Source organism: Strigops habroptila, chromosome 6 (assembly GCF_004027225.2).
Source record: "Strigops habroptila isolate Jane chromosome 6, bStrHab1.2.pri, whole genome shotgun sequence".
Lineage (NCBI taxonomy): Eukaryota > Metazoa > Chordata > Aves > Psittaciformes > Psittacidae > Strigops > Strigops habroptila.
The window spans coordinates 29,302,577-29,329,266 of record NC_044282.2 but is presented as its reverse complement, the minus strand read 5'-3'; the positions used below and the strand labels follow the sequence as shown (position 1 = coordinate 29,329,266).

The 26,690-nt window shown below is 42.4% G+C and overlaps 2 protein-coding genes across 3 annotated transcripts; one reads left to right on the top strand and one right to left on the bottom strand.

The window, feature by feature from the left end:
- Positions 1–2,208: 2,208 nt before the first annotated feature.
- On the top strand, positions 2,209–14,489 carry IRAK1BP1 (interleukin 1 receptor associated kinase 1 binding protein 1). Of its 2 annotated transcripts, XM_030490226.1 has the most exons (4): positions 2,209–2,536; positions 8,967–9,032; positions 13,181–13,311; positions 14,173–14,489. In XM_030490226.1, the coding sequence occupies exons 1-4, from the start codon at positions 2,255–2,257 to the stop codon at positions 14,441–14,443; spliced, it is 750 nt and encodes a 249-aa protein (XP_030346086.1). In that variant the 5' UTR covers positions 2,209–2,254; the 3' UTR covers positions 14,444–14,489. The 2 variants fall into 2 exon arrangements, with proteins under 2 accessions (XP_030346086.1, XP_030346087.1); XM_030490227.1 differs by lacking the exon at positions 8,967–9,032 and having other exon boundaries at positions 2,232–2,536.
- A 524-nt stretch (positions 14,490–15,013) lies between these two features.
- Positions 15,014–25,106, bottom strand: LOC115609686. Its single transcript, XM_030490228.1, has 7 exons — positions 24,901–25,106; positions 23,498–23,665; positions 22,165–22,254; positions 20,213–20,283; positions 19,311–19,474; positions 17,168–17,278; positions 15,014–15,226 (listed from the first exon to the last, which is right to left on the bottom strand). Exons 1-7 carry the CDS (start codon positions 24,906–24,908, stop codon positions 15,131–15,133), a joined length of 708 nt encoding a protein of 235 aa, XP_030346088.1. The 5' UTR covers positions 24,909–25,106; the 3' UTR covers positions 15,014–15,130.
- Positions 25,107–26,690: the final 1,584 nt, after the last annotated feature.

The following is a 26,690-nucleotide window of genomic DNA, read 5'->3' as shown; positions in this document are numbered from 1 at the left end:
ATGCATTTATAATTTCCTCTGTATTCATTTTCCTTTTATATTTTATTCCTTAAAGCCATCAGTGCCTAGAATTTATTCATGTAAGCTCTTGAACTGATTTATGTTAAACAACTAGGCACCAGTATTTCTGGATTTTGTTACAAGCTTCTTCCTGTCTTGTCATATGACTTTGATCTAAGTCAGTTATACTCAAAATTTTAGGTGTCTCTACTTTTGGTTATTCACGCTGAGAAACATGGAGTGTCATCTCCAGAGGTAATGAATACTTAATAGGTTCAATCCGTTTCATTTGAAGCTTTAAGCGTTCAGCAAATCTGAGAGAAAACCAGATTCAAAGGCAGAAGGCTCAAAAAGTCAGAAGGCATACAAAAGTCATTGATAGCTCTTAAGGCAGTTCTGATATTAATGATGGGAAAGGAAGTTTGTAGAGAAGTTCCCTACCGACAGGACATGAAATACACGCCACACCAAGCAGATTAATGAGGGGTAAAAAAGACAGGGCTTCTATTCCCTTAATATTTCTCTTTCCTGCCACCTCTGAGGAATCTGCATCTAACTTACAAGATCAGGTCCTGATGTCTTTGCATGTCATGTTTTTACCTAGGAGAGTTTAGCAATATTTACCTGTATCATGTCATGCAGACTTTCCGTTTGCTATGTGAATTCTGAAGGCTGCAGGATCTTGCATAAACATACAGTATTGTCTGCTTCCAGCCCCTGTACCAGATTCCAGATTTCAGGTAATCAAAACACCATGTACCACAAATGTAAACAGGAATGACATAACCAGAGTCTTTCCCAAAAACCCTCATACAAATGAGACCAGGCATACAGAGCTAGTCACTGAGCTAGTCATTTCATAGTCATTTGCACAGGCTGGGGAACTGAGCTGAGAGGCATCTCATGAAGTTCAGCAAGGGGAAATGCCAAATCCTGCATCTGGGGAGCAACAAGCCCATGCACCAGTGCAAGCTGGGGCCTGACTGGCTGGAAAGCTGGGAAGGACTTGGGTGTCCTGGTGTACAACAAGCAGATCATGCACCAGCATGGCAAAGCAGGCCAACAACATCCTAGACTGATTAGGAGAAGCACTGCCAGCAGGTCAAGGGAGGTGTCAGCACTGGTGAGACACACCTGGAGCGCTGTGTCCAGTTGTGGGCTCCTCAGTGCAAGAGAGATAAGGACATACTGGAGAGAGTCCAATGAGAGGCCACAAAGACGATTAAGAGATTGGAGCATCTCTCCCACGAGGAAGGGCTGAAAGAGCTGTGACTGTATAGCCTGGAGAAGAGACAGCTCAGGGGGATCTTATCAATGTATGCAAATGCCTGATGGGAAGGCAGGAAGACAAGGGAACCAGGCTCTTCTCAGTGGTGCTCAATGACAGGACACAGATTAAAGCACAAGAAAAACCTTGTGAACACAAGAAAACACTTTATTATTGCCATATGGTCAAACACTGGCACAGATTAGCCAGGAAGATTCTGGAGCCTCCATGCTTTGACATATTCAAAACCCAACTGGATATGGTCCTGGGCAACCTGCTCTGCTTGGGCCACGGGCTGGACCGCCTCTCAAGAGATCTCCTCCCACCTCAAGCATTCTGTAGTTCTCTCAGAAGCCAAACTGCACCTCTCGGCCTTTCCGAAGGAGAGGAGGGCATCATCAGGAGGACTTGGCCAGCAGACATTAGCAAAGCCAACATGCGTGCAGCAAGACCCCTCCACTGAGAGCCAGCAGCTCTCTAGAATGGTTTTTAACCACCTCTTCCTAGGTCCTGCCAACAGCTGAGGATGTGCTGCAGCACATCTCGGTCTTCCCTCCACAGATGGTGACTATGGCCCTTTCTCCACAACTCCTCCTTACAGCCTCAGGTTGCTCCAGACATTAATGCGCTGCACGGTAAAAGGTCCAAAATGGCAGAAACACTACAGCTTTCCCTCGGAGGATGTGCACGCACACCTCCTCTGCCACAGCCTTCCTATCGGCCGCAGCCCGGCCGGCACCGCCCCGCCCCGCCCCGCCTCGCCCACCGCCACGGCACCGCCACGGCACCGCCACGGCACCGCCATGGCGGGCGGGACCCTCGCTACGGCGATGGCCGCCTGACATCGCGCCGCGGCCGCGCGGTGGCGGCAGGGAGCACGCCGGGCGGTGTCACGTGGCCTGCTCCCAGGGTGCAGCGGGCGCGCTGGCGTCGTTGCCATGGTGCCGCGGGGGGGGGAGGGGGGGGGGAAGGGGTGGTTCCGCCGCCATGGCGGTGCCCGCGCCGCCGCCTGCCCGCGTCTTCGCCGAGCTCGTCCCGGCCCCAGCTCCGACTCCGCTAACCCCGGCCCCGGCGGGACGCGGCGGACCCCCGGCGCCGCCCGGGCGGGAGGTGCACGTGAGCGGCAGCGCGGAGCTGAGCGCCGGCCCGGACCGGGCGCGGGTGTCGGTGCGGCTGGGCAGCCGGAAGGAGGCGGCCGAGGCGGCGCGGAGCAGCGTGACCCGCCGGCTGGAGTACATCGCCCAGGCCGCCCGCCAGCGCGGCGTGCCGGTGAGAGCCGCCGCCCGGCCTCCGCCTCCTGCAGAGGCGGCCGCCTGGCTCTGCGGGGCGGGCAGTTTCCCCGGGGGAACGCGAGGGGAGCAGCGGGCGGGACAGCTCTCCTCGGCTGCGGGGTCCAACCGCGGCCTCCCGGGGCCTCCCTGCCCCACTCGGCAGCCTGCGGGGTAAGGTGTCTTCGTGACGGCGGGGGAAGCAGGGGTAGCCCCGAGGGGAAAGGCGCCGGCTGAGGGGCCCCGGGAGCGGTGCGTGGGGCCCTGCCCGCATTGGCCTGACCGGCGGGAGGCGCACAAGTAGCGGGAGTAACGGGGTTGGAGCTCTCGGCCCTCTACCTCAGGAGTGCCCTGGCGGACTGCTGTGGAAGCCTGCCTGTGCTCGGGAGGTTGTAGCTTTGCCAGCCTCAGCAGAAAAGACGGAATGTCGCCATCGGGCTCTTCCAACAGGCCGCTTGCTTGGCGTGTGAAAACTAGCCTCCTTCGATGGGGCTTTGAGCAGCCTGGTCTAGTGGAAGGTGTCCCTGCCCGTGGCAGGAGGTTTGAAATAGGTGATGCGTAAGGTCCTTTCCAACCCAAACCATTCTATGAATACAGTCCTCATGTGCACACAGATGAAACTGATAAAGTGGTACACAGCAACATAACCCGTACATGTGTGTGTCAGTATAACTATGTGATGGCCATAGCTTTGCAACAAATGCCTGCAGAGCTTTTTCCTCTCTCTTTTCCTCGTTTCACTTAAGTAGAGAAGTATGAAAAAACATGCGACATGGTCAAGGCAGCCAGAGTGACACAAGCCCTTTGTAGACTCAAAACTTTCCTTTACCATAATAAGTTTTTTGGCCTCAGGAAGTAATTTATGACAATGAGAAAAGCGTAGTCTTGCCTTTAAAGCTTTTTGTCCATAAAGCTTTAAAGCTTTGTAAATGCTCCTTAAGGGTGATATTTGTCCTAGCAGTTATGTTGCTGATGTTTTTGGATTTTATAAAATGCTTTTGAACAGTGTCCCACACCTGGGACTCTTTTTAAAAACAGAACAAAGCTGATCTTTGATGGAATAAGTGGTTGCTTTTGATGGAATACGTAAGTTACTATTGAAGCTCTTCAAGAAGTTTGTGCCTTTTTAGTGTATTCACAAATGAGCTGGGGAAAAAGGAGATAACAGCTTGCCATCAACACCAAACTATTCAATGTAGTAAAAACCAAAGGATTGCAAAAGGGCATCATGGTACTGTGTGATGTTACAGTGCAGTTCAGGATTAGTAAATGCAATGTAAGAGAGTAAGTTCCTTGGCCTAAACAGCGATGTGCTTACAGTGAAATTGCATGCCCGCATCTCAAATGCCGTATGCATTTGAAGTGCAGCGCCCAACTTTTTTTTCCCCAACAAAATAGGATCTACTGTTTTCTTACGCAACTGATAGTGATGCTATCAGTGATAGTCTCTGTGTTTCTGAATAAAGCATTTGTTCAGGAGTAAAGAAGGCAATACAAAAGACCCATGATTTACAAAAAGGTCATATTGGAGCTATGGGACTAGAAGGTAAGGAGACATGGAGGCTGTTGTGGGCTAGAGACATGATTCTGCTCCCTACGTTTTTCCAGAACGCATGGCTGGTGCGTGTCTGTCACAAGAAGCATGGTTCTGTTACCGTCAGAATGACTTGTTCAGTCAGAAATGGTGCATTTTTGTATGGGATTACAGGTCAAATGCCTTCAGTTTCTATTAAGTGGGTTAATGGGAGTTTAGAGTCTGGTGGGATGGAGCACCTCTCCTATGAGGGAAGGCTGAGAGAGCTGGGGTTGTTCAGCCTGGAGAAGAGAAGGCTCCAGTGAGACCTTAGAGCAGCCTTTCAGTTCTTAAAAGGGGCCTATAAGAAAGATGGTTATATTTGGGTACATGCTGTCAGATTCAGAAATGTAATGGGAGCAGGTGAGCAGTGGTGGTGTAACCTAGGTGGAGAGGGGACTGTTTTTACACTGCAAGAGCATTCACTGTCTTATTATAGTTATAATATTTTCACAGTAATCTTTTGTTGTTTCGGAGATGCCGGGCTTTGGAGAATGAAAATGTTCTTTCCACTTACTTGTGAGACTGTGAAATGCTGCTTAAGTTGTGGGTTTCTCAGTGTTAGCAAAGTGTTAGCTCTAGGGAACTCCAAGAAAAACAACATGAAGTTGGGGTTTTTTTCAGAGTAGTTCCCTGCAGTGTAATTTTTAGTGCTTTGTTCCATCCAATTTTAAATCACTCCACTGCTGGAGCTTTTATTTGCCTTGCAGCTTTTCTGCTAACAACTCTCACTACTGGCAATTTGTTCTTAACCACGTTTGCTAACGTCACTTGTAGCTAATACCATTCTAGACTACTGTAAAATTAATCTCTCTTCACAATCTCCATACAGTTCTAGTTGTTGCGAGCTTATCTAAGGCCTCTTTATAAATCAGATGGCTATTCTGTATATTTATTTTAATTATCCATAAAACAATTTCCTTAACCCTTGTTGTTGCTATCATAGGAAGCCTGTGCAGAACCAGATCAGAAGTGCACAACCTTTGCAGCAGCAGGAGCTTGCATTTGCAGCTTGTCAGGATGCCTGGGGGCAGCACCTAATTTCCATATATATTTACACAGGATTTTAATCAGAAAGAGATGCACATAGTGGCATTTATTTATAGAGTGCTGTAAGTATATGCAGCACTTCAGAGCACAGAATCTGCTTTGAAGGCTGCAGGGAAAGTAAAATCAATGGGGAATCCAATCTCTCTTACTCAGCCCAGCTGCTCAAAAGCAGCATTTTGTTCTTTTCTCCTGGAAGCAAACTGATTTTATATTTACCACCTATCATTTATTTGGGGAGTGAAGATAACACTTGTGTTCTTTAGTTGCTGTATCTAATAATTGGCATTGGCCATCTTGTTTAAAAAGAACAGTGATAATATTTGTTGTAGCAGTCAGAGTGTTATTTAACAAAACAAGCAAACCAGCTCACAAACTATATCCAGTGGGCTCTGGCTTAGAGTTTGTCTGTACTGGGATATATCCTCGGATATATGTGCAATATCCTCCATATTTCGAAACTGTTATTTAGCAGTCACAGCTATGGATGCACATCCAGTCAGTCAGTTAAAAAGAAAGATCTCATAGTTTTGCTCGCTCAGTTACAAAATCTTCCCATTTCACTATACCCTTGAATAAGAAAGGTAGAAACCTCCATAAGGCATCACCTTTTTTAGACTACCACATATTTTAAGAAATGCCCCCAAAGTATCTTTAAGTTTGCTGAGTATAAATCTGCTTTTTAACTCTCTTAAAATAACTGTTCCATATACTTCATTTATTTCTTGAATGGACATTAAGCAGCAGAAACTTCTTCACCAGAGTTTTTTAGGCTGTTGTTCTGTCTGACTAATGCTGAACAGAACAGATGGAGTGAGGGGATGAGAGGCTGGAGCACAGGTACCCAGTGCCTAAGTGGGTACGTGTTGACTGGAGGTGCTTATCATCCTTACCTACCCAGGCCCACTATGATGTTAGGAGATACGAGCATACATCAAGACTCTCATTAACCATTTCTTTAGTACTAAGAACAAAAATACTTTTGGTTGTTTAAATATCTTTATTTTTCATAATGTAAAGTTGTATTGGATAGATCAGTGCAAATGTACAAGTAAATTTTAAGAGGTATTTCCAGGTGTCTGCAGATTTTTTTGTTTATAGTTGCACCCAGCAGCATAGCTTACCATAAGGGTGCCTTAGCGTATATTTCCAAACTATAAACACTTTCCCTTACTAAGGCTGGTCTTGTGTTTCATGAAAAGGTCTCATAGTCCTTTTTTAACTCAGTAACAGGAGCAGAACACGTAACTTTGTCTGCAGATGGGCTTTCTCATACTGTATTGTTATACAACTGTCTCCTTGCAGTGTGCTTTTGCTAACTTATTTAGGTTTTTCCCTGTTCTCTTCCCATGTAAAGGAGCAATCATTCCTGTAAACAGCAGTGGTGGTGTGAAGATGGACACAATGGTCCTGCAGAATAGATACTGTTCAGAAATAGCAGATAGGTAGGAGGAAGGGCTATATAAGATTTTGTTCTGTTGAAAAGGAAAATACAAGGCAAAGCACAGTTCTAGACTTGATGTTAGAGGCTCAATGGGATATTGACTGTATTTTTCATTTTTGTATTTTAGAGCATCCGCAGCAGTGATGATTTATGTCACTGCTGGCTTGGAGAATAGGCTGTATAAGCCGAATACAAATGCTATTCTGTTAAGAATTGTTCAGTGGCTTCTGGGGTAATTGAGTTATCATGTAACAACAATGTTATATTCATTTAATTTTCCTACTGTGATTTTGGCCCACAGATTTAGAAAATTGAGAAAGTTATTGCAGAAGTCCTGCATACGTGACACATCAAAAGTGTAGCTTTCCCTAAGTCACAGTGAAAACTTATTTTTCCTGTGGCTATTGCAACCAAACGGATAGGCCCTCCACCAAAATATGAACAATAGACATAAGCAGTAGGGGAAAAGAAAAAAAGCCTTTTGCTTTTGATGTAGTCGAAGTTTTGGTTCCAAGTTAAAACTCAGTTGTCACCTACCTGTCTTTTCCATATCTTAGTCCAGCACAGGAACAAAGTATCTAGCAGAGGATGTATCACAAGAGGCCACCTTGTTATGACTTCAGCGATTATTTCATCTATTTATCTTCAGTAACACGTATTTCACAGCTGCTGTCAAATCTGGTGGGATAAAAATTAGCTGCGAAGGAAATTTTATAATAGATGGCACAAAATGATCTTTGAGATGATCTTGCAATAGCGGCTGGAGCCACGGGATGGCACTGTCCTTAAATACACAGGAACCTTGCAGAGAGCAAAACCAAATTGGAAGCTCGAATCTGTTCGGCAGGAAAGAGGACTTTTTAAAACAGATAATTAAGGAGTGGGGACAAGAGAAGACAAATGCGTTTTTTCTTTTCTAAAGTTTTGTTACAGCATAGTTATTTCTGTGAAATATGAGTTGTAGAAGAAAGCTTTTCTCTGTGGTTATTTCTGTGAGATATGTAAGAGTTCTAGGAAAAAAATCTTTCTTGTCAGTTGTAATTGGATTCTATCATGAATAGTAACATTTGCTCTATTTTGTAAGTTAAATGAGTTGTTGGTTCTGGACTCACTTGGTCACTCTTTAGCAAACAACAGCCAGCCACATAAAAGGGGAAATACAATTTTTAGTGACTAACTGGCTCTGGTCCTTGCCCTTACTGGAAGAGATTATCCAAGAATAGGACTGTTGTTCTTGGATTTGAGTACTGCCAGTCAATCAAAAAATTGACATTTCAAAATTTGTTTCTTGTAGGCTGCTGTGCAATGGTAATTATGGATCAAATTTCCATATGATATTTTAAAAGGAAAATGCTTCACATGATTAATGTCATTATATAAACTTATGCATGCATGCTACATGAGAAACTTGAAGATTTGAGCCTCCGTAGGAAATATTCAGACACAAAGCGTCTTTTGAAATGTCAGTCAAAACTGAAAGCAAATATTGTTCTCCTGTGCAAATAAATTTAGTAAGGAAAACTTTTTCAGTAATTGGAAGGCTTAGTATCTGCTTCCCTATGACTCCTGGCTCTTAAATGCAAAGTTATATTTACAATTAAAATTTAAACTTTGCTTTTTGTTGTGTTATAGTAATTTTACAATAAATTGTTCATCCAAACTGTTTACTGAAAAAGCAAGTGTGTGAAAGAAATGTGATTGTTAGACCACTAGCAAGCTTGTCAGATGTTCAGCCACAACCAAAGTTATTCTGTATCTTAGTTCAGTATCTTATTTATAAGTCACAGAGGATTTGCTAGTGCTCTGTGCAGCCATTATGTTGAATAATGTAGCTGCTATGAATGCAAAAGTGTCACTGGTGGAACAGTTTTTAAAGGTTATCATTCTGCCAGAGTAACCAGTGCTCAGTCATTGTTCTCATCACCTCACTACAAGCCACTGCTGTTAAAATATCTTCAAATAGGGGCCTGAAAAGCACTTTTCACATCCGAACTTTCTGAAAGCAATTGAAGCTTCTAGATTTTTGAACCAGGTGGATTCACAGTCACACTTTGATACACACACTTCTAGCTAGCAGTCACTTTTAAGACCTAGTTGTTCTCTTGAAGTGAACAGCAGTAAAATTGCATTATAGAGCTACTGTATAATTTACTTGAAATAACGCCAGGAAGTCTTTAGCATGCAGCTAGTTTTTAACTGAAGAGGTTTGCATGGAAAATTCTGTATTTCTGTTGCGAAGTCATAAGTAATAAGCGAAAAGTTTACTTTTGAACATAAGTTCAAACTTTACAAGACACAATGTACAGACATTTCCAACAGGTGCTTAATTTCAGTCTTTTAAGATTCTGTTCTTGTACTTTGTTTTAGGAAGAAAATATGACTGTAACAGAGGATTTTAGTAGAGTAGAAAATACTTACCAAATGGAAGCAGAGGTACGTATTCAACCTAACCAAAAATAATAACAATAAGGGAATAAGGAATATAGCAAGTACCAAGGAAGACAGGCTGCAAAGCCTGTCTTTCCTCATACCAAGGACAAGGTATTCTCTACAGTAAAGGCAGCACACTCCAAAGAAACTATTGAGGATGGCAGTTTAAAGCAGATTTCAGCTGCTGTCTTCTGTCATGTGTAGAACTTGTTTTCTGCTACTGTAATACAGAAAAAAAATCTTTTCTTCACAGATGAATGTGTGCTTTTTAAGTGTGACACAGTGCTACAGAAAGGAATATTTGGTTCTGGGGCTCTACAGTTGTCATTCTGTGGCGGTGTAAGCAAACCCACGATTTTGCACTCTCCTTCACCCGCTGCCCTTCCTGCCCTCTACTTCTTGAAAGGAGTTGTACTTAGGTGATGAGGTGATAGGTCAGTTCAGAAAGCATCTTCAGTTAATAACTCTTTTTTTTTTTCCAGATTAGTTTTTATTTTTTCCATTATTTTAGCTCCCTGAACTGGAGGCAATGCAAGGCAGAGGACAAGAGCGGATGGGGAGCAACAATGGCATGGCAGCCCTAATCTAGATCTGCTTAAGCCACACTTGAACAGCACCTGGGCTTTTGGTCTATCTGACACGACTCTGCCATCAGCTTGCTGCAAGTAAAGCAAAGCTAATTGTTTCATAGGCAATTGACTTGGAATCCTGTAGGTAAAAAGTGCTGTGTGAAGCTCAATATTATGGGAATAGTCCTATTTACTTCAGAAGTGGCTCAAGAGAGTATAGTTTTGCATGTTCGTGCTATAGTAAGAAATTAATGCTGTGCTGGAAACGTTCACTGAGGCAAATTATGTGTTTTCAGCCAATAGATCTTTTTAGACCATGAAATTTTAATGACTACTCAGCAGATTTGCAGATTCTTATGAAGAAAACCTGGAAGCCAGCAATAAAATGACAGCTTAGTTCTATAGAGTCGTTATTTACAATTCCCTAAACCAGGGTTCACCCTCTTTAGTTTGCTTGCTTTCAGGTACATTCTCGTCTAAATAACACCAATAAATACAGAAATAATTGAGAATTTGGAGAACAAACTTTGGGTTTTTAAATGAGTCTTAAGGTACTTAAATGGTAAGCATCAGTGTTGTGTTCTGAGTTACTTTAACTTCATAATGTAGACACCTACTATCATGAGAGCTTAAATCACCATGTTTTTTAACAACTTAATAAAACCTTATTGAATTATGAGAAGCTAAGGCTTACTTCAGCTTTCAGTGGTAACTTCACCAATCATCTCCCTTCCGCTATTCATTTTTATACAACAAAAATTGTAGGTGGAAAGTTAATTACATGGATTTAGTGTTCATTTGTAGGCAGCTCAGACCAGGAGTAATTGCTGTTCAAGAGCTGCATGGTTGCCTAGGTCCTGAGTGTCAGAACTTGAAAAATCTAGCCACAGAACTGCTGTTTGGGCTGCCCTGTGCACTTAACTAGCAGTATGGTTGCTCTTTATGCAGAGATTAGTTTCTCCTTGCTTCTCCCTTTATCTGTGTACTTGTTTCATTAGTGCAGCTTCATAAACCAATGAAGCTCCATTGACCAGTGTCTTTGCATACTTCAGCGATATGAATGAATTTAAAACTAACTTCTACTCACTTCTTTACTAAAGAGTTTGCCATTTTTTTTGTGTTTTACACAAATGGAAGTCATGCATTATTTCCTTCTACAGACTCTTTTCACCAGTTATCTACCGTAAGTCTTTAAAAGACTGAAGAAACTCCCAAATAGCTATTTAAAGGTATAATTAAGAATACAAGACACACTTTCAACTGTAAGGAGATACATTTTAATTCATGGTATAACAAAGGAAAACATGCAGAAGAATGAAGTTGTGTATGAGATCACAAAGCTCTATCGTGTCTAAATCGTAGTAGTTCATTTATTGCATGATGCTCTCATGGGATGAATGTTATGTTGGGTTTGTATGTTTATGGATCTACTTGCCTCCTATAAACTGTAACTTCTTGTCCTTCACAGCCTTATCCAAACCTTGCAGTGTCCATAATGGTTTCACATACCCTCGTATTGCTTTTTCACACTTATTAACCTTAATCATGATTGAAGAAATTGAAATGCTGCTTTGCATTGTAATGCTTAGGTATTCCCTGCAAATGTAAGTGGAATTTATTTTCAGCTGATTTTTTTTTTTATGGGGAAAACTCAACAAAATTCACAGTTACTGCTCAGTTGTTTTCTGCCCCTGAGGGCACCTGGTTGAATGCTTCGTTTCAACAACAGAGTTCCTGAGTGCCCAGACTGCCCCGGTCTGAGCAGCTTATCTCTTGCTCAAGACCTGCAGTTCTTTTGTTTGATCATTCTTTTGTTTCATCCCCTTGAGGAAACTAATCTCATAAACAGTGATAGCAATCTGGAAAACACTGTGACAAGTCCTCGCAGTGAGACTTCCAACTCTTCACAAAATACAACTGTGACAGTTTTCTGGCAAAACAGCACAAGAGGATGCGTGCTTTTTATATATGGCAAGAACTCCCACTGAAGAGAGAAATCTAGATTTGGTCTCATCTTCAGTCTTTGTTCAAATTGATACTGCGCCTTGCAGAAAGCAATCGAACCCCTGAGTTACAGATAGAGGGTGCGCAGCTGAGATGAAGATGCAGACTTGGTGCAGCTGTGGAGGACAGGCATGAGCCTTTGTCCATGCAGAAGATGGAATTGCCCTGCTGCTTCATCTTGGTCAGTTTTTAAGGCTCTAAGCCCAGTCATGTGGAGAGCTATGGAACCAGTGCCAGGATTCAAGCCAGGATGAGCTTACGCGTACTGCACTGCGAGGCTGCTGAGGGTAAAAAGACATGTGCATTAGTTACTTAGTGATAACTGTCGATATAATTTTTTACCTTCCCATGTATATGAAGTAGCCCCCTCCTCTCTCACTGAGAGATTCAACTTCCTTGAGTTATCTCATTTTCCACAAGGTAGATCTATCGTATACACACAGGAAGCTACTGCAGTGCAACTGAAGTGCTGTAATGTGGATTTCTGTGCCATGTAACTTCACTGGGATAAACGGCTGCACGCACTGCAGCAGTCACAGGGCTGGCTGTATGTCACAGGGGCTGGCAGTGGAATTTTCTTTACTGCAGCTTTTTTCTTCCCCTCCTGTTGAAGGTGTGCAAAAAGAAAGGAATGAGTCAGGAATAAAAGAGAGGGTGAGCCTTACTTGGTGGTAAGAGCACTGTACTAGGAAGTGAACATGAGGGTTTAGTTCTCCTAAAACCAAAATTTGGGAGCCAGAATTTCTGATTCTGGAATGCTGTAGCAGCTCGGCATCATTGCTTCACTCCTGGTGACTGTGCTCTCCTACAGAAAAAGGGTGGCTTCTGCCGGGAAAGTCAGCGCCTCGCTGGCACTTCCCAACAAGGAAGGTGGTAGGGCTCTGGATCTGTCTGGGGCTGACAGCGCTGCCTGCTTTGCAGCACTTGGGAAAGCAAGTGGAATTCCTGGATGCATTTGTATTTAATGCTTCTTATTGCCAAAGCCACAGACAGCTAGATGGTTAAATTGGTTTTAATGCAAGTCTGAAGTGCCCAGTTCTCTGTGGGCGCTGGACTGAGTCTTCAGCCAATGCAGGGTTTTGAGCCCGCTGCAAGCTGGACTGCACTACCCTTAGTTTAGTTTCATAGTTTAGGTTTCTCGAACCTAATGCTTGGAATTAAAATGTAATTTTCCTTCCTGTGCAATGTTTTTCACATCATTTTGCTTGGACTTCTGCGTAATTAACATATAGTAATCTAAAAAAGGGAAGAACTGGGATGCATCTGGTCATGTGTCCCAAAGAGCACATTCATTCTTCAGATTGTCTACATACCAAGAACGCCGCACTTCTTCACAAAACAGCATTTCTTAATCCTCAATTTTAAACCATTTTATGAACTACTTTCTGTTGCAAACCTAATGACAGTCTCTAGGGCTATATAAAAGTGTTCTAAGTAAATAAATGTTGGTGTTATATACAGGACTAGTATGTTTAGTCAGTTTGTACATATCTGGCTTTATACTGATTTGATACAAGTGTTGAATCATAGAGGAAAAATGAAAAAAACCATTTATTTGTGTGCTGTATTCACTCCCAGGTCTGTATCGTATTCAGTGACTTTGGAAAAATGCAGAATGTTTGCAATCTACTCATTGAAAAGTTAGGAACCTCTGTTACCATCAGCCCACCCCATTTCTACCATACACCAGAAGCCGTGGACACCCTTCGGTAAGTTCTCGCTCATGCCAGAAGTTGTACAGCCTTGGGTAACAGTTAATATGAATACATAGAATACATAATTTATCCTGTTTGTAGCGGGAGTGAATCGTTTTCTTCATACTTATTAAAATTTATGTTCAAAGATTTCAGTATTCGTTTCAAACATAACTTAGAAATTAATGCTGTTTAGCCTAGAAGATACAGCTTGTTCTTTTGACAGTGTCCCTGTGCAAAAGGAAAATGTAATAAATGGAAGGATAAGCTTCTGCAAATATTGGGTCAACAGAATTTGACTTTTGTCACTACATCAGCATGTGTAGATTTAATTTGTATTTATTTGTGAAGGTACAAGTGTGTTACTAGATGCTGGTAATTCAAAGTACCCTTGCCAATTCCCATTACTCTTAGCTGCTGACACGATCTGAAAAGAGCTGTGCGTGGTGCTTGCTCAGCATCAAAACACGCTACTTTGAAGCTAGGAGTCTCGATATTTTAGGTGTTAACTATTCAAAGTCCTGCTTCTATTGCCCTTGGAGGGGCAGAGGGAGGTTTAATCTTGATTTGGGTTTAGCTCTTTAAACAAAAGAATTGTGCCTGGTCCAAGAAGCAAGCTCAGCTAGCTGCTGTTCATGGTTCTAGAGGTGTCAGAGTGTATCTCAAAGGTATCTAGACAGGAACTCAGGCCAGTGTGGTTTAGGAGTATCTGGGGGATACTCCTAAGCTATCCCCCAGGGGCTGGGGGCAGGTGATGTGCTTACATCTAGGCAGTAACAAAAGCTGAGGCTTTAGAAAATAAAATAAATGCTTGTCAGGAACACTTGGAGTTCAGTTGGCCCTGCTTGTCATTGTGCTGCTGCTTCTTCCTCTCAGCCGTCAAGTCTGCATTGCTGCTGTTGGAAACACCCGGCGGAAAGCCCAGGAAGTCTGCCGGCTCTTTGGCCAGTCATTGGGAAAACCTTTATTAATAAGAGAAGAAGAAACAAGAGAGTGGGGAGGCCACACCGAGAGTCACCTGCCCAACTCCCCAGATTCACTGACTCTGCAGGAAAGAATCCAGAATGCTACGGCTTATGCTTCTTGTAGAGTGTTTGCTGTGTTTGAGATAAAGGGAAGAGAAAACAGAAGAAACAAGTTACTCTAGAAATTTTCAAACCCTACATATTAATAAATTTTTCATGCTTTTTTAAGTTTGTTGGGTTGTTTGGGGTTTTTTGTGCTTTATTCTTATGGTAGCAAGTAGAGTTAGAAGAGGATATTAAGAATGAGGTGGTGTAGTGAGCCCAAGTAGAAGGTTTCTTAACATATCTGTCCAGGTGCAAAAAAATAGATGAACTCTTCCTTTGCATGTCTCATTTGAAACCAGCACAATGCAGGCTTTGATAGAGAGAGTAGCCAAAGTATTGCAGGATTTACTTACTACAGCTCTCCCCAGAAATATTTCTGTTCCTGCTGGCACTTATTTAGCTCTATCCCCTAAAATTAAGGTTACAATCAATTCTGAAAGTACAGTTCTTAACTATTTAGTTTCTTCCTCTGCCCTTGTAAAAGGGCAAGATACTCCATGTGCAAAACCTTTAGTACTTCCAGCTGAACCCGGGCTATATCAAGACCTTTCCTTCCAAATCATGAAGGAAACTAATCCCCATCCTGAGTTGTGGTAAACTGAACACGCAGTGTGTTCACTTCTAATGAAATGGATTGTTCAACATAAAACATGCCTAGAAACCTTTTATTTCATCATAGAAAAAAAATATACATGTTTTATCTTATTCGCTCCAGTTTAAAAAGGAAATACATTGTCTGGATGTACATTACACATACAAACACTTCAGTCATGAGGGTAGATCTTTTTCAACCAGGGCTGCATGATGTATTTTGATCCATCATATCCACTGAAATAGGCTTTCATATCAGGGTGATGCACCTGAGAAAATAATGTCAAGTTGAATAAGCACCAGAATTAGCAATAAATACAAACATACTGAAAAGAATCAGTACAATTACTACAGTTAACTTATTGAAATCTCCTGATTAGTTTTTAAATACACAATGTACATGGAGATTCCTTCAGTGGGATTTTCCATGTATCTCATCATGGATCTGTATAAACCTAATTTATGTTATCAGAACAATGACTTTCTCGAAGTACTTTACAAATGTTGAACACATCTCATGAGATGCTATGTGCTAGATGTACACCAGCATTGATGTTTTAAAATCAGCACTCTTACTGAAGTAGTTGCCACTCACGTGCTGCTGGTAGAGCTGTTTTTCCAGCTGGATCAGTCATCCATTCTAATTAGGCAGTGGGAACAGTAAAGAAGCAGTTGGGGAAATGATGAAGACACACCAAGGCGATGGCCTTGGGTACCACAGTGTCCAACTTGGAGACACAAATGCGCAGAGAGCAGTCCAAGTTTCCTGCCTTGTCATGATGCAGGAAGCCTAAAGTGAGCAGGTTAGAGCTGCCAACTGGGAAAGGGTTAAGACAAGTCTAACATTGTCTCATCATTTTCAGCTCTTCAGGAAATTGCCTATTAGGCTGCAGGAAAGGCTGAGTGAGGGCAATCAACAGATCTCCTTTTCAACTTGAGGCATAGGCATGACTCACCAGTCGTAATTCAAATACCTGACTTTGTGAGCTTGTTACCATCAGTTCTCCTAATAATCTGTGCAGACAACTAGCCTGTCTGTCATGCAGGTGAATGAAGCAATCTGACAATTTAAATGCTAATTTACTGAATGTTTAAGGTGAGGTATCTGCTTCCACCCATGGACTATAGAGGTAACTGAAGGTAGCCAGCTGACTGACATAATGAACAGTGCAGTTTTTAGACACAGAAGTTAGAATGGTCAGAACCCAATTTTAAATACTGATGGTATGTATCTGGGACAAGCATAGTTCCTGCTCCTAAGTTCAGGTATGTTAGCACATTTTATATTACAATCAGGGGCTAAAACAGAAACAAGGACTGGAACTAAGGCTTTTCCCGCATAGAAGGGGTGATGGTGTCACACTGTTCACCACATTGACTTGTGGGGGGGGGATGTCCTTTATGTGCATTGGCACAGTTTCAAGACTTCAGGCCAGCCTAACTCATACACTTCCTCTGGGGGGTTCTCCTGAAAGGCAAAAGATGCCAGTTTGAATCTCCTCTTTGACTAGACCAAGCATCTCCTCCTAGAGGAACGGTTCAGCTGCTTGCTGTTATTTCCAATACAGATACTACCACTATTCACAATTTAAAAGAAGGCATGCACAGGAGCACTGGATCCCTTGCAAAAGGTGTTCATAAGTGGCATGAATGTCTGAAGGTGGTTTTCTGAATCAGAGTCTCTGACTAGCGTTAGGAATCAGGTGCACTTGCATAAGCTGGAAATCAAAAGCCAGCAGGATTGTGATAGACAAAACCAAATTTTTGGCTCCCAGAGTTTTGCAGTCAAGAAAGAAGACATGACCCAGTCAGGGCAGCAGCTGAGCAGGAGCTCTTTGAAATGCAGATTTTTCAGAGTGGAATTGAGAAAACAATATACTTTGCTAGATCCAGTAGAAAGGATTAAATGACTCATCCAACTTTGTGAAACCCTAAAACAAAAGCCCATGTCTGCAACAGAAGTCAAGCTGCTACAACACTTACAAAACTAAGCAGTGGGATACTCTGAAGGAGGCAGTAGCTGGGTTTGGTCATTCATCACCTTCCAAAAACACATACTTGAAAGTACAGCAGTAATTTGTTTATCTGCTTTCTCTATGAGTTTTCACTAACATTACAAAATTGATAGTATCTATTAAGCCAAAGGTCAGCCAGCTTTTAAACACACAGGATAATATACAAGTTGCAACTGAATAAAAAATAAATAGTACCTCCAATCCCATAATAACTGTTATCTCTTCCTCAGGAATGTAAGCTGTAGATTTGCCAAATCCATTTGCTTCGTTAATTAGAATTCGATAGTGAGGAGTACCTTTTAGATCCTGTAAAAATAGAAGGAAAGTAAATAGCCTCAAGGGGAGATGCTGACTAAAGATTACATTTATATAATTGGTTAACTCTTACTAGGCTTACAGAACCTAAACCCACTCAACATATACATACAGCAAGTTCATTTTTCGGATCTTGCCAATATCAATTTGGAAGATTAAATATAAAGCCATCAAACCTGTAATACATGAAGTTCATGCCATATCTGAAATATTTTTTAAGAGCCAAGATTTTAATTCACCTTTTCTCCTCTAATTCTGTCAAGAAACCTGACTTAGAATATCCCCCTGCTTTTGTATATAGGTCCCATAACAATTTGTTAGTCACCCTTCACAAGCAGCAGCAGAGAACACCAGAGGGAAAGAGGCAAATTCAGACAGTCTTGGACCCAATCCTGGACAGTGCTCAAGGAAGCTTCTATGGATATAGCAAAACCTTGCAGCCAAGAAAGGAAAAGGGTAGCTTACTATTATTTTTACAGTGCCTACAAAAACAAGTCATGGGCCAGGGTCCTACCATGCTCACTACAGAGTGAAACATTCCTGCCCAAAGTAACCCACAAGTCTAAACAATAGATGCATACAGACAGGTAATGAGTTTATGAAGCAGTTAGTATTGATCCACGTGACAGGCAGTGGCCTCTGCTCAGCAATTTAGTGAAGAACTGAAAGTTAGAGAAAGGCAAGGAGAACCTGGGCTGAAAGCCTGCCTAATATTTGGAGGGGACTTGCAAGGAGCAGGCTTAGCAGTTGCCTTGCAAAGGTCAGAAGGCATTTTGCACAGCTGATGTGCGTAACATGGTAGGCAAAGGCAAGTTAAAAAACAAACAAAAGGCACACGCTTAAACCACATGTCATCACTACTGAAATTAAAACAAGAAAGATGAACGCCAGGTCACTGAGAGAACAGAACCATATAAGGAACATAAAAAGAATCAGAACGCCCTTGGGGAAATTCAAGGGTGTTCAGTTGGTGGCAACAATACTGAGGGGAGAAAAGAAGAGATGCAGGTGTTTTAGAAGCCCAAGATGAGTGGCAGGTGGCTAAAATTACAGTGGGGAAGGAACAGTATGCACAGAACAGGACTGAACGTCTGCTCCCAGCTGAATGTGAATTCTCTGCTACAGGCAGTTTCTCATTTTCAGTCCTCTTTGACTTAATGATTAGTGCCTTCCTGCCACTTGAGCAGCGTGGCAGCAGCCAACCCACAGAGTATGCAGCACTCTATTATCACACCAGCACTGTCAACAAAGATTTAGCATCTGATTTTCAAACACGACAAGGACTTAGGCTAGAGAATTTCAAAAGCTTCAAGAATTCCAACAAAACCATTTTTAGATAGATTTCCATTCCAATACCCAGATCCCCAACTGCTTTCTAACTGAAACTGATTAAACACAAAGGATTACTTGTGTTTCTAAGGTGCAATGAAGATGTTACCAATTATGGATGATCAGTTAAAAGATTTAACAGCCTCTCAATTTTAGTAATACACCACAAGAAATCCATTCAAACACTATTAGGAAAAAATTCTTTACTGCGAAGGTGTCGAGGCGCTGGCACAGGTTGCCCGGAGAAGCTGTGGCTGCCCCATCCCTGGCAGTGTTCAAGGCCAGGTTGGACGGGGCTTGGAGCAACCCAGTCTAGTGGGATGTGCCCCTGCCCATGGCAGGGGGGCTGGTAAGGGTCCTTTCCAACCCTAACCATTCTGTGATTCTATGATTTAAACCACTGCTTTAAATACAACACTGTGTATTAAAAGTGAGTTATTTTAATTTGAGACATGCCCGGTACAACCCTGACCAGCGAAGCTTAACCTATCAGTGATGCAAAAGCACAGCTCTACTGGGACAGCAACACAGAAGCAGGGGAGGTACCACTCAGCTGCACGGGTGATATGGGGCTCTTACGTATTTCCCATGAGGTTAGCAGAAGTCTGTCTGTAACAGTGTTTCTGAGGGGTTTTTTTTAACCATAGTTACTCTGTGTATGTATTAATAAAGCAAAAGTTTAACATATTCAAACCTGTTTCACTGGAGGATATTTATGTTGTAGCCATTCTCCCGGAGCGTTAGCTTTCACATCCCATCCAATAATGACTCCAGAATAGCCAAATCTCTTGTGAACTATTACCTGTCCCACACTGAACTGAATATAGTCAGGCTTTGGACTGTGAACATGAGTTGATTCTAGTTTAACAAAGAAAAAGACTTATGAAGGATAAGTGTTTGATCAAGTATATTAAACATTGAAACAGAAATTTTTCTGACTTCTACCAGATGAGAACTGACAATTAGATTAATATGTGAAATAAACAAGGGAACGGGTACTTTGGTTTTCCCTCAGAATATTACTATGATATTTGACAAAACAGCATCCACCAAAGAAGGCACTTTCCTATTTGTATGCCTTTGATACTACATAGAGGTCTTAACAGAATTTTGGAAAGCATAAACACCAATCATACAATGTATGTATTGACAACTACTTTTACAGTGCTTACACATGCTAACTGGTTTTGCTGTTATTTTTTCCCAGTTTAGGTCATAGAATTCTTCTGTTCAGTCTGACTGCAGGGAATTTTTTTCCCAGAAGCAGACTGATCGACTGTTTCTTTTTCCTTTTATGAAATTGATCCAAATCAGTTCATTTGAATCAAGTGAAAGCTACACCACTCTTTCATACATCAATACAAAATAGGCACACTCAGATCTGTTCAATAAATTAGATACACAGATATAGTATAGCTTATTGATGCTGTTACACAACACAAGATGAAAAGGCTTTGGATTTTACAGTTTTGCTTACTGAACATTATCAATATTGTTTAGAGAGCAGGAAAACATATACTAAGTATTGAAACCCACTATAGAAGACCTTATAACATCACAAGCAAAATCCAAAGAGGATTGCAAAGACTCCAATACCTGCAAAATAAGAATGTGGTTCTGCTTCATTGTTGCCACTTACAGTTTTCTTTTCTCCATAGTACCAATTCCTAAAACGTAAAATTAGTAAGTAACCCAACGGTCAAACAAGTCCTTTAGAAACGGAGTCTTAGGGTAATTTGTGTTCTGGTTACTACCATCTTAAGCATTTGTAGAGGGATACTGCAAAGCCTTTCACACAAAATTCTTCACAGTTTGAAGCCCAGATAAAAGTTTTACATTAAAACTACCTTTAAGGAGTACACAAGACATAGGAATTTGTTCCAACAGGGGAATCTAATTTCTTTGGATACGTAACTCTACAGTTGCATTAAATTTTTTATATCAGAGGAAACCCATTTATTTTACACAGGTGAGCAAATATTATTCTAACCTCTAACAGAGTGATTCTTTATTATCTTTTGTAAAATCTTTACAGACTGGTTAACACTGGTATGGACAATGTGCCTGGCATTGAGTCGCAGCTTAAGGCTACAGTAAATTTAACTTTTCCTTCTGCACTAGGCTGAATTTCATCTGAATGTAAAGGACGGGGACTAAGGGAGGGGCATCTTTAGAAAGGAGAAATGGCTTCTGGTTTTCATGCTATTGTGAAAAAGAAAGTGTAAAGAAACAATGAGCAAACTAAACATTTACTGGGGGAGCTTTTCAAATATTCTTTCTCTTGGCGATGTAGCAGGAGAAGTCTAGAAACAGATGTATTTGGGTTAACATTCTTCACCCACACCAGCCAGCAACCCCGCTGGTGCCAAAGAACTACAGGCTGTCCTAGTCTCCTTCCTCTTTTATGGTGTTCACCTTTCAGTCTTACTCCCTTCACCCCACCTGCAAGAAGGCCAGAGCAGGTTCAACAACTGTGTAAACAAGGTGTTTTTTAGAAGTCTTGGTTTAGCTCAAATCTGTAGGAAGACTTAAGGTTGAAAAATACCTTTTAACAGAAACAGGAATGGTCAAATATCCTGACTTTCAGACTGCATTGTTGAAAACAGAAGCTAATATAGCAGGTTTGGAAGGTCTCAAATGTCACCGCATTTTTAGGATAACCAGTTCTTTGTGTTATAAGATATTCAGAAGACATAAGCAGCTCCAACTATATAAAAATACTACATATAAATTATCAAGGGATCATTTGGTCTTTGAAGGCTTTCTCTTTAGATGTGCCTGGAGCTTTCCACAAAGTTTCAAAGCAATTTATGGTGAACCTAAGAAAAGTACAGATTCTGTTTCCATTCATACACTATTCCCCTAAGTTTTCCTGCAGGCAAAACTAAGTCTGAATCTTCCACAGTACAGAGGACTTCACACTCACGATTATTGTACATCATCAGTAATAAAGAATCTTTGGAGAATTAAATCTCACAAACAAGCCCCTTAACCTCCCTAAACAAGTCCAAGCAACGTTCTTCTTAAATTAAATTTGCATATACATAAATGGATGTCATTTTAGTTTTTCTAGACCAACTGTCACATGCCCAATAGTCAAGTTTCCCCCTTCTTCCTAAACCCACAGATTTCCCATCTGAGTTTTCTAATTCAATTTCGAGTTTCCTTGAACTACCACATGCAGCACAGGATGTCCATCCCACGTTGTAGGATCTGATCCTACAAACATGTAGCTGCTTGCAATCACTAATATGGTTAAATTGTCCTGACTCCACAGTCAGATAAATTTAAAGTAGAGGATACTATGTATAGAATTACTGCCATGATTGACGTTTAGTTTCACATGGAGCTCATATTGCATGTTTGTGTAGAATATAGGCAGAAGATTTTCTTAAAACTGGTAGAGAGTTCCAAATCAGTCTCAATAAGCAAATAAGAGACACTTTCTCTTTGCTACTTATTTCACCCCTGCAGCATACCTTCCTGTTAAGAAAAGGCCATGTTTGAAATTGATTCTTAAGTGTAGACAGTATGTAACATCATCCTACCTTGACTTTGCTAGCCACAGCTTTAAACGATCTGCCCATGCATCCAGACTCAAGTAAGGTTTTGTAAAGCTGCTCCAGGAGGCAATTATCCTTCAGTGGTAAAAATGATTATCACATTGGTTTAAAAACATCTCTAGTATTTTTACATATTTTTTTACTATTTAAAGTTTTAAGGCTTCGATTCTGTAGCAAACAGGAAAAAAAGCCAGTGGCCAGGAACAAGTTCTCCTCGAGGTTAATATCAAAACTGCAAACAAATATTCTTTCAATCATCACTTTTATCTGTAAACTGTAAGCAAGTTTTGGAAAATGCCATTTTTCATGACAAGGTTGCTTGCTTTTTTTCTGTACTGAGACCATAGGAACTGCTAAATTGTACCAGATTCTGCAGTTTCAACTGTTACTTGAGAGTACTGAGCATGAGACATTTCAAACGCGGTGCACATAATCCAAAAACTATTAAAATAGATCCTAAAAATTTTTGCATAAACCTAAATGGTTCACAGTTGATTCATATCATGAAACTTGAGAGTTCTTTAAATCTGTGTCTTTACACACAAAGCCAGACTTGGTTCTTTTTTCATCAGGCCAATCTTTTGCTCTCATTACTTCACATATTTAAGTTCTACAGATGAACCACACCACCAGTGCACTACACAGGTTGCACTGTTAAAACTAAGTCATAGTTTGCATGGTTCATCTTCAAGATACCAACATTTGCTAATGGTTACCACTAACAAATATTTGGATTGATGTAGTATGCTCCACTTTACATTTGGAGATAGACACTCGTGACCCTGTCAATACATAACTTCTTAACTCATATGTAAAATGGCACTACTTATTTAACTCCGGTATTATGACTGCCTTAAGTAATTTACTATGAATTTTTGTTGCGTAAGACTCTGTACTTAGTCATACTATGCAAGAAAATCTATTTGACAGTAAGTGTCAAAAGGTAATGGAAAGTTACAGTCTTACTAATCGAACACTTCATTTCCCCCTTTTTAAAGGGACATAACCCATAGTAACATATATTGGAATGTCCAAAAGCAGAATGAGATTGAGGCACAGCTGTGCACTTACACAGATTCTACACAGATTTTTATGTGAAGAAAACAATGGTTGTTATTCAAATTTTGAAGGACATCTTTAAACTAATAAATACAGTCACATTAAGCCACAAAAATGCCTGAGGTGTGATTTGAATGTTGTTTTCATGTAGGAATGGCCAACGTATCCCACCCACACTCCAACTTTCCAGGACAAAGTGTCATTGGGGATGAGAAAGAGAGCTATCTTTATAAAAAGCAGGGAAGGAGAGACCTCCAACCTTTCTGTTATTTGGATGCGCTGAGCAGAGTCTGTTCCGTACCACTGGGAGATGAAGTATTGTGCAGGCAGTGCAGACAGCAGCGCACAAATCTGCAGAGCTGCAGCCACATTGATGTAAGGCATTTCAACAGGAGGTTTCTTCAGAGACAATTCCCTGCTCTCTACTCTGAAAAGAAAAAGGGAGAAAAAGAAAAAGGAGAGACAAAAACCATAGCAGTCAGCTTTGCCAAGTGTGTAGTACTTAAAAGTTTCCTTTAGATTGTTTTGTTGGTTCACAAGATAATATCCAATCTGTACATGCGCATTTCAGTTACAGCCAGAGCACACTTAAATTAGGACAAATTGCATTAAATTTGAGGGTACTTATGAAAACTCATAAAAGCCTAAACTAGACAGCTTCACAAGACAAAGAAAATTAAAACCTGGTTAAGAGTTATGCAGACATCTCTGTCATCTGGAAATAGAAAAATAAAGAAAAAAAGGGAACAGGGAAGTTATATGGTTGTCCAGTTTGTAACAAAAAGCTATTCTAGAGGAACAAAATCCATTGCACTGCTTTATCATCTATTTAAGTTTATTAAACATGTCTGACATATCAGATTGATGGCCTCAAGAAAAATCTATTTAGGTTCAGTGATTATTGCACATACGACAGAACTAAGGGCAATAGATCAAAGGCATGTACAGCATCATACCAAGATGATAACAACATGTGCCACAGCCCCATCACGAGACTAGAAAAGGACTTGACATTACCATTCATTTCACAGGCACCTGCACACCTTACCAATGCATTGAGATATTCACAACTCTTCCCTCCTTCCTGTCAAATTAAGATATTCACCTGCAGCTGAGGAGCACATTTACTGTCTTTTTACACCTATGCGGGTTTTTCAAACCAGAACTAAGACTCACTGAAATTTGAGACTTTATAGAAGCATTCTTTGAGCGCACAGGTTTACTACAATACTCAGAATCACCTATATCCATTCTCCGTTCTGTCTTACTAGTCTGCAGTACTGGCAGTTACATCTACTACTCTCTACCCGAGTATTCACCTTGCAAGTACAAACAAATTGTTTCAGTTGTTTCTGAGTTGCTTCTAGTTCCTGCTATTCTGATTTGTGTCGTTTACAAAATAATTTGGGTTACTGTAATATACACAGTACATGAGTATGTGGAAAGTTAGACTTATGAAAAAACCACCTAGCAAGAGCAGTCGAGATCACAAAATAACACTGAAGGAGGCCCAAGAATATGAAAACATCTGCACGCGTGATGAAGAGTTACTCAAACTACATTTTTCACTTCTGCATTACCTGCTTTAGAACCAACAGCAAAGAAAAAATACATCTAATTTCAGATGCTACCAGTAGCTGTACATCTGGAGTACTTGTTTACCCATGCATATTGAAGGAGAGGGAGGAAGAGACACTGATCAGTTCAACAAAGTGACCATCAGCACCACCAAAATGACCACCTCTGCTGGGCTGGAGAGCCGGCGATGCACCCAGGGGAAGGCTACCGCTTTGCCCACAGCGTTTGCCCAACCCGACTGCGGCGGCGGCGGCAGGTCTTTCTCGTGTTTCTAAAAGCAGTTTTGAGCAGTTGGATCACCGGACAGAAAGAACGCGGATGCAGACACAGATAGCCTCGACCAAGGCTGGAACCCCACACAGTCAAAATACTTTAGCGCATACTCTAAACACCTGAAAACCTGTTCGAAAACGAGCTGCGCCTTGTCCCCCGCTCACGCCTAGGTTGATGGATCCAAACCCAGCGGGGGCCGAGCGCAGGGCCCATCCACAGCACCCCCTGTGCCGACGAGGCCCCTGACCAGCGGGCAGGTGAGGCGGCGGGGCGGGCTGCCCGCTCCGAGAGGCTGCCGCGGCCCGGGACAGCCGCAGCACTCCCGCTCCAGCCCACCCGGCGGCTGAGGTAGCCCGGCGCTGCACAGCGGCAGGTGCCGGTGCCGCCCCGCGACCCTCCCTCCCCTGCGGCCCGCCGCCGCCCCGGCAGCCCCTCACCCGTCCGCAGCTCAGCGCGTCCCGCTCCCCCGCGGCTCCGGGCGGCACGTGCCGCCCCGATGCGCTTGGCTGGGCTGGGCTGGGGCGGGGCGGCAGCTGCCCGCGGCGCCTGACGGCAGGTAGCGGCCGGCGGACATCTTGTGCGGCTGAGGGGAGCGGCGGGACGGCGCCGCTCTCGGCTTCGCGCCCTCCGCGGCGCTAACGTCTTGGCGCCTGAAATGACCCCGGAGTGGCGAACGCTGTGCCCGAGCCCGGGCCAGGCTTTCAGGATTATCCCCCTTCTCCCAGACCGGCGGCCGCCTTCCCCTTGGAAGGCATGGAAAGCATATGAGGATTTCTCATGCTCAAAACGCAACAAAACAAAAACCTGGGGCACTTGACACCCTCACCCTTTCTGAGGACATACAAAGAAAGAAAGATTTTTTCCTAAACTTATTTTTGCAGGTTAATTTTAATCATAGAATCACAGAATGGTTTGGGTTGGAAGGGACCTTAAAGCTCATCCAATTCCAACCCCATTGCCATGGGCATGAACACCTTCCACTAGAGCAGGTTGCTCAAAGCCGTGTCCAACCTGGCCTTGAACACTGCCAGGGATGGGGCAGCCACAGCTTCTCTGGGAAACCTGTGCCAGCGCCTCACCAACCTCACAGGGAAGAATTTCTTCCTTATATCTAATCTAAATCTCCCCTCTGTCAGTTTAAAGCCATTCCCCCTTGTCACTACACGCCCTTGTACAATGTCCCTCTCCAGACTTCTTGTCAGCCCCTTTAGGCATTGGAAGCTGCTCTAAGGTGTCCCCTGAGCCTTCTCTTCCCCAGGCTGAACAAGCCCAACTCTCTCAGCCTGTCTTCACAGGACAGGAGCTCCAGCCCTCTGATGTCCTTTATGGGTTCAATCGTGGAGGTCAGCCCCACAAATTATATTTGCAACTCCCTTAAGCAATTTTTTTCTGTGGGGGTGGACAAGCTCCTTTAATCTGCTCTGAACAGAAGTCAGGAGGAAGTTCTATAGTGAGAAGTTTATTCAAAAGGCGTCCTGTTTTAACATAAACTTTTAACCCAGCCTCACAGTGCACCTCTAAAGGACCCTAATGATAGTTCAGAGAGCAGTTGGTTGGGGGCCCTGAGCCTGGTTTTGTCACAGGTGGGTAAAGCGTAGCTG

Coding starts and splice junctions, on each gene's coding strand:
- LOC115609686 (XM_030490228.1), bottom strand. Junction 22,255..23,497: donor CGCATCCAAATAACAGAAAG/GTTGGAGGTCTC, acceptor TTACCACTGAAG/GATAATTGCCTCCTGGAGCA. Junction 20,284..22,164: donor CTGTGGCTAGCAAAGTCAAG/GTAGGATGATGT, acceptor TTTACGTTTTAG/GAATTGGTACTATGGAGAAA.
- IRAK1BP1 (XM_030490226.1), top strand. CDS start 2,255: ATGGCGGTGCCCGCGCCGCCGCCTGCCCGCGTCTTCGCCGAGCTCGTC. Junction 2,537..8,966: donor CCCGCCAGCGCGGCGTGCCG/GTGAGAGCCGCC, acceptor ACTTTGTTTTAG/GAAGAAAATATGACTGTAAC. Junction 9,033..13,180: donor CTTACCAAATGGAAGCAGAG/GTACGTATTCAA, acceptor ATTCACTCCCAG/GTCTGTATCGTATTCAGTGA.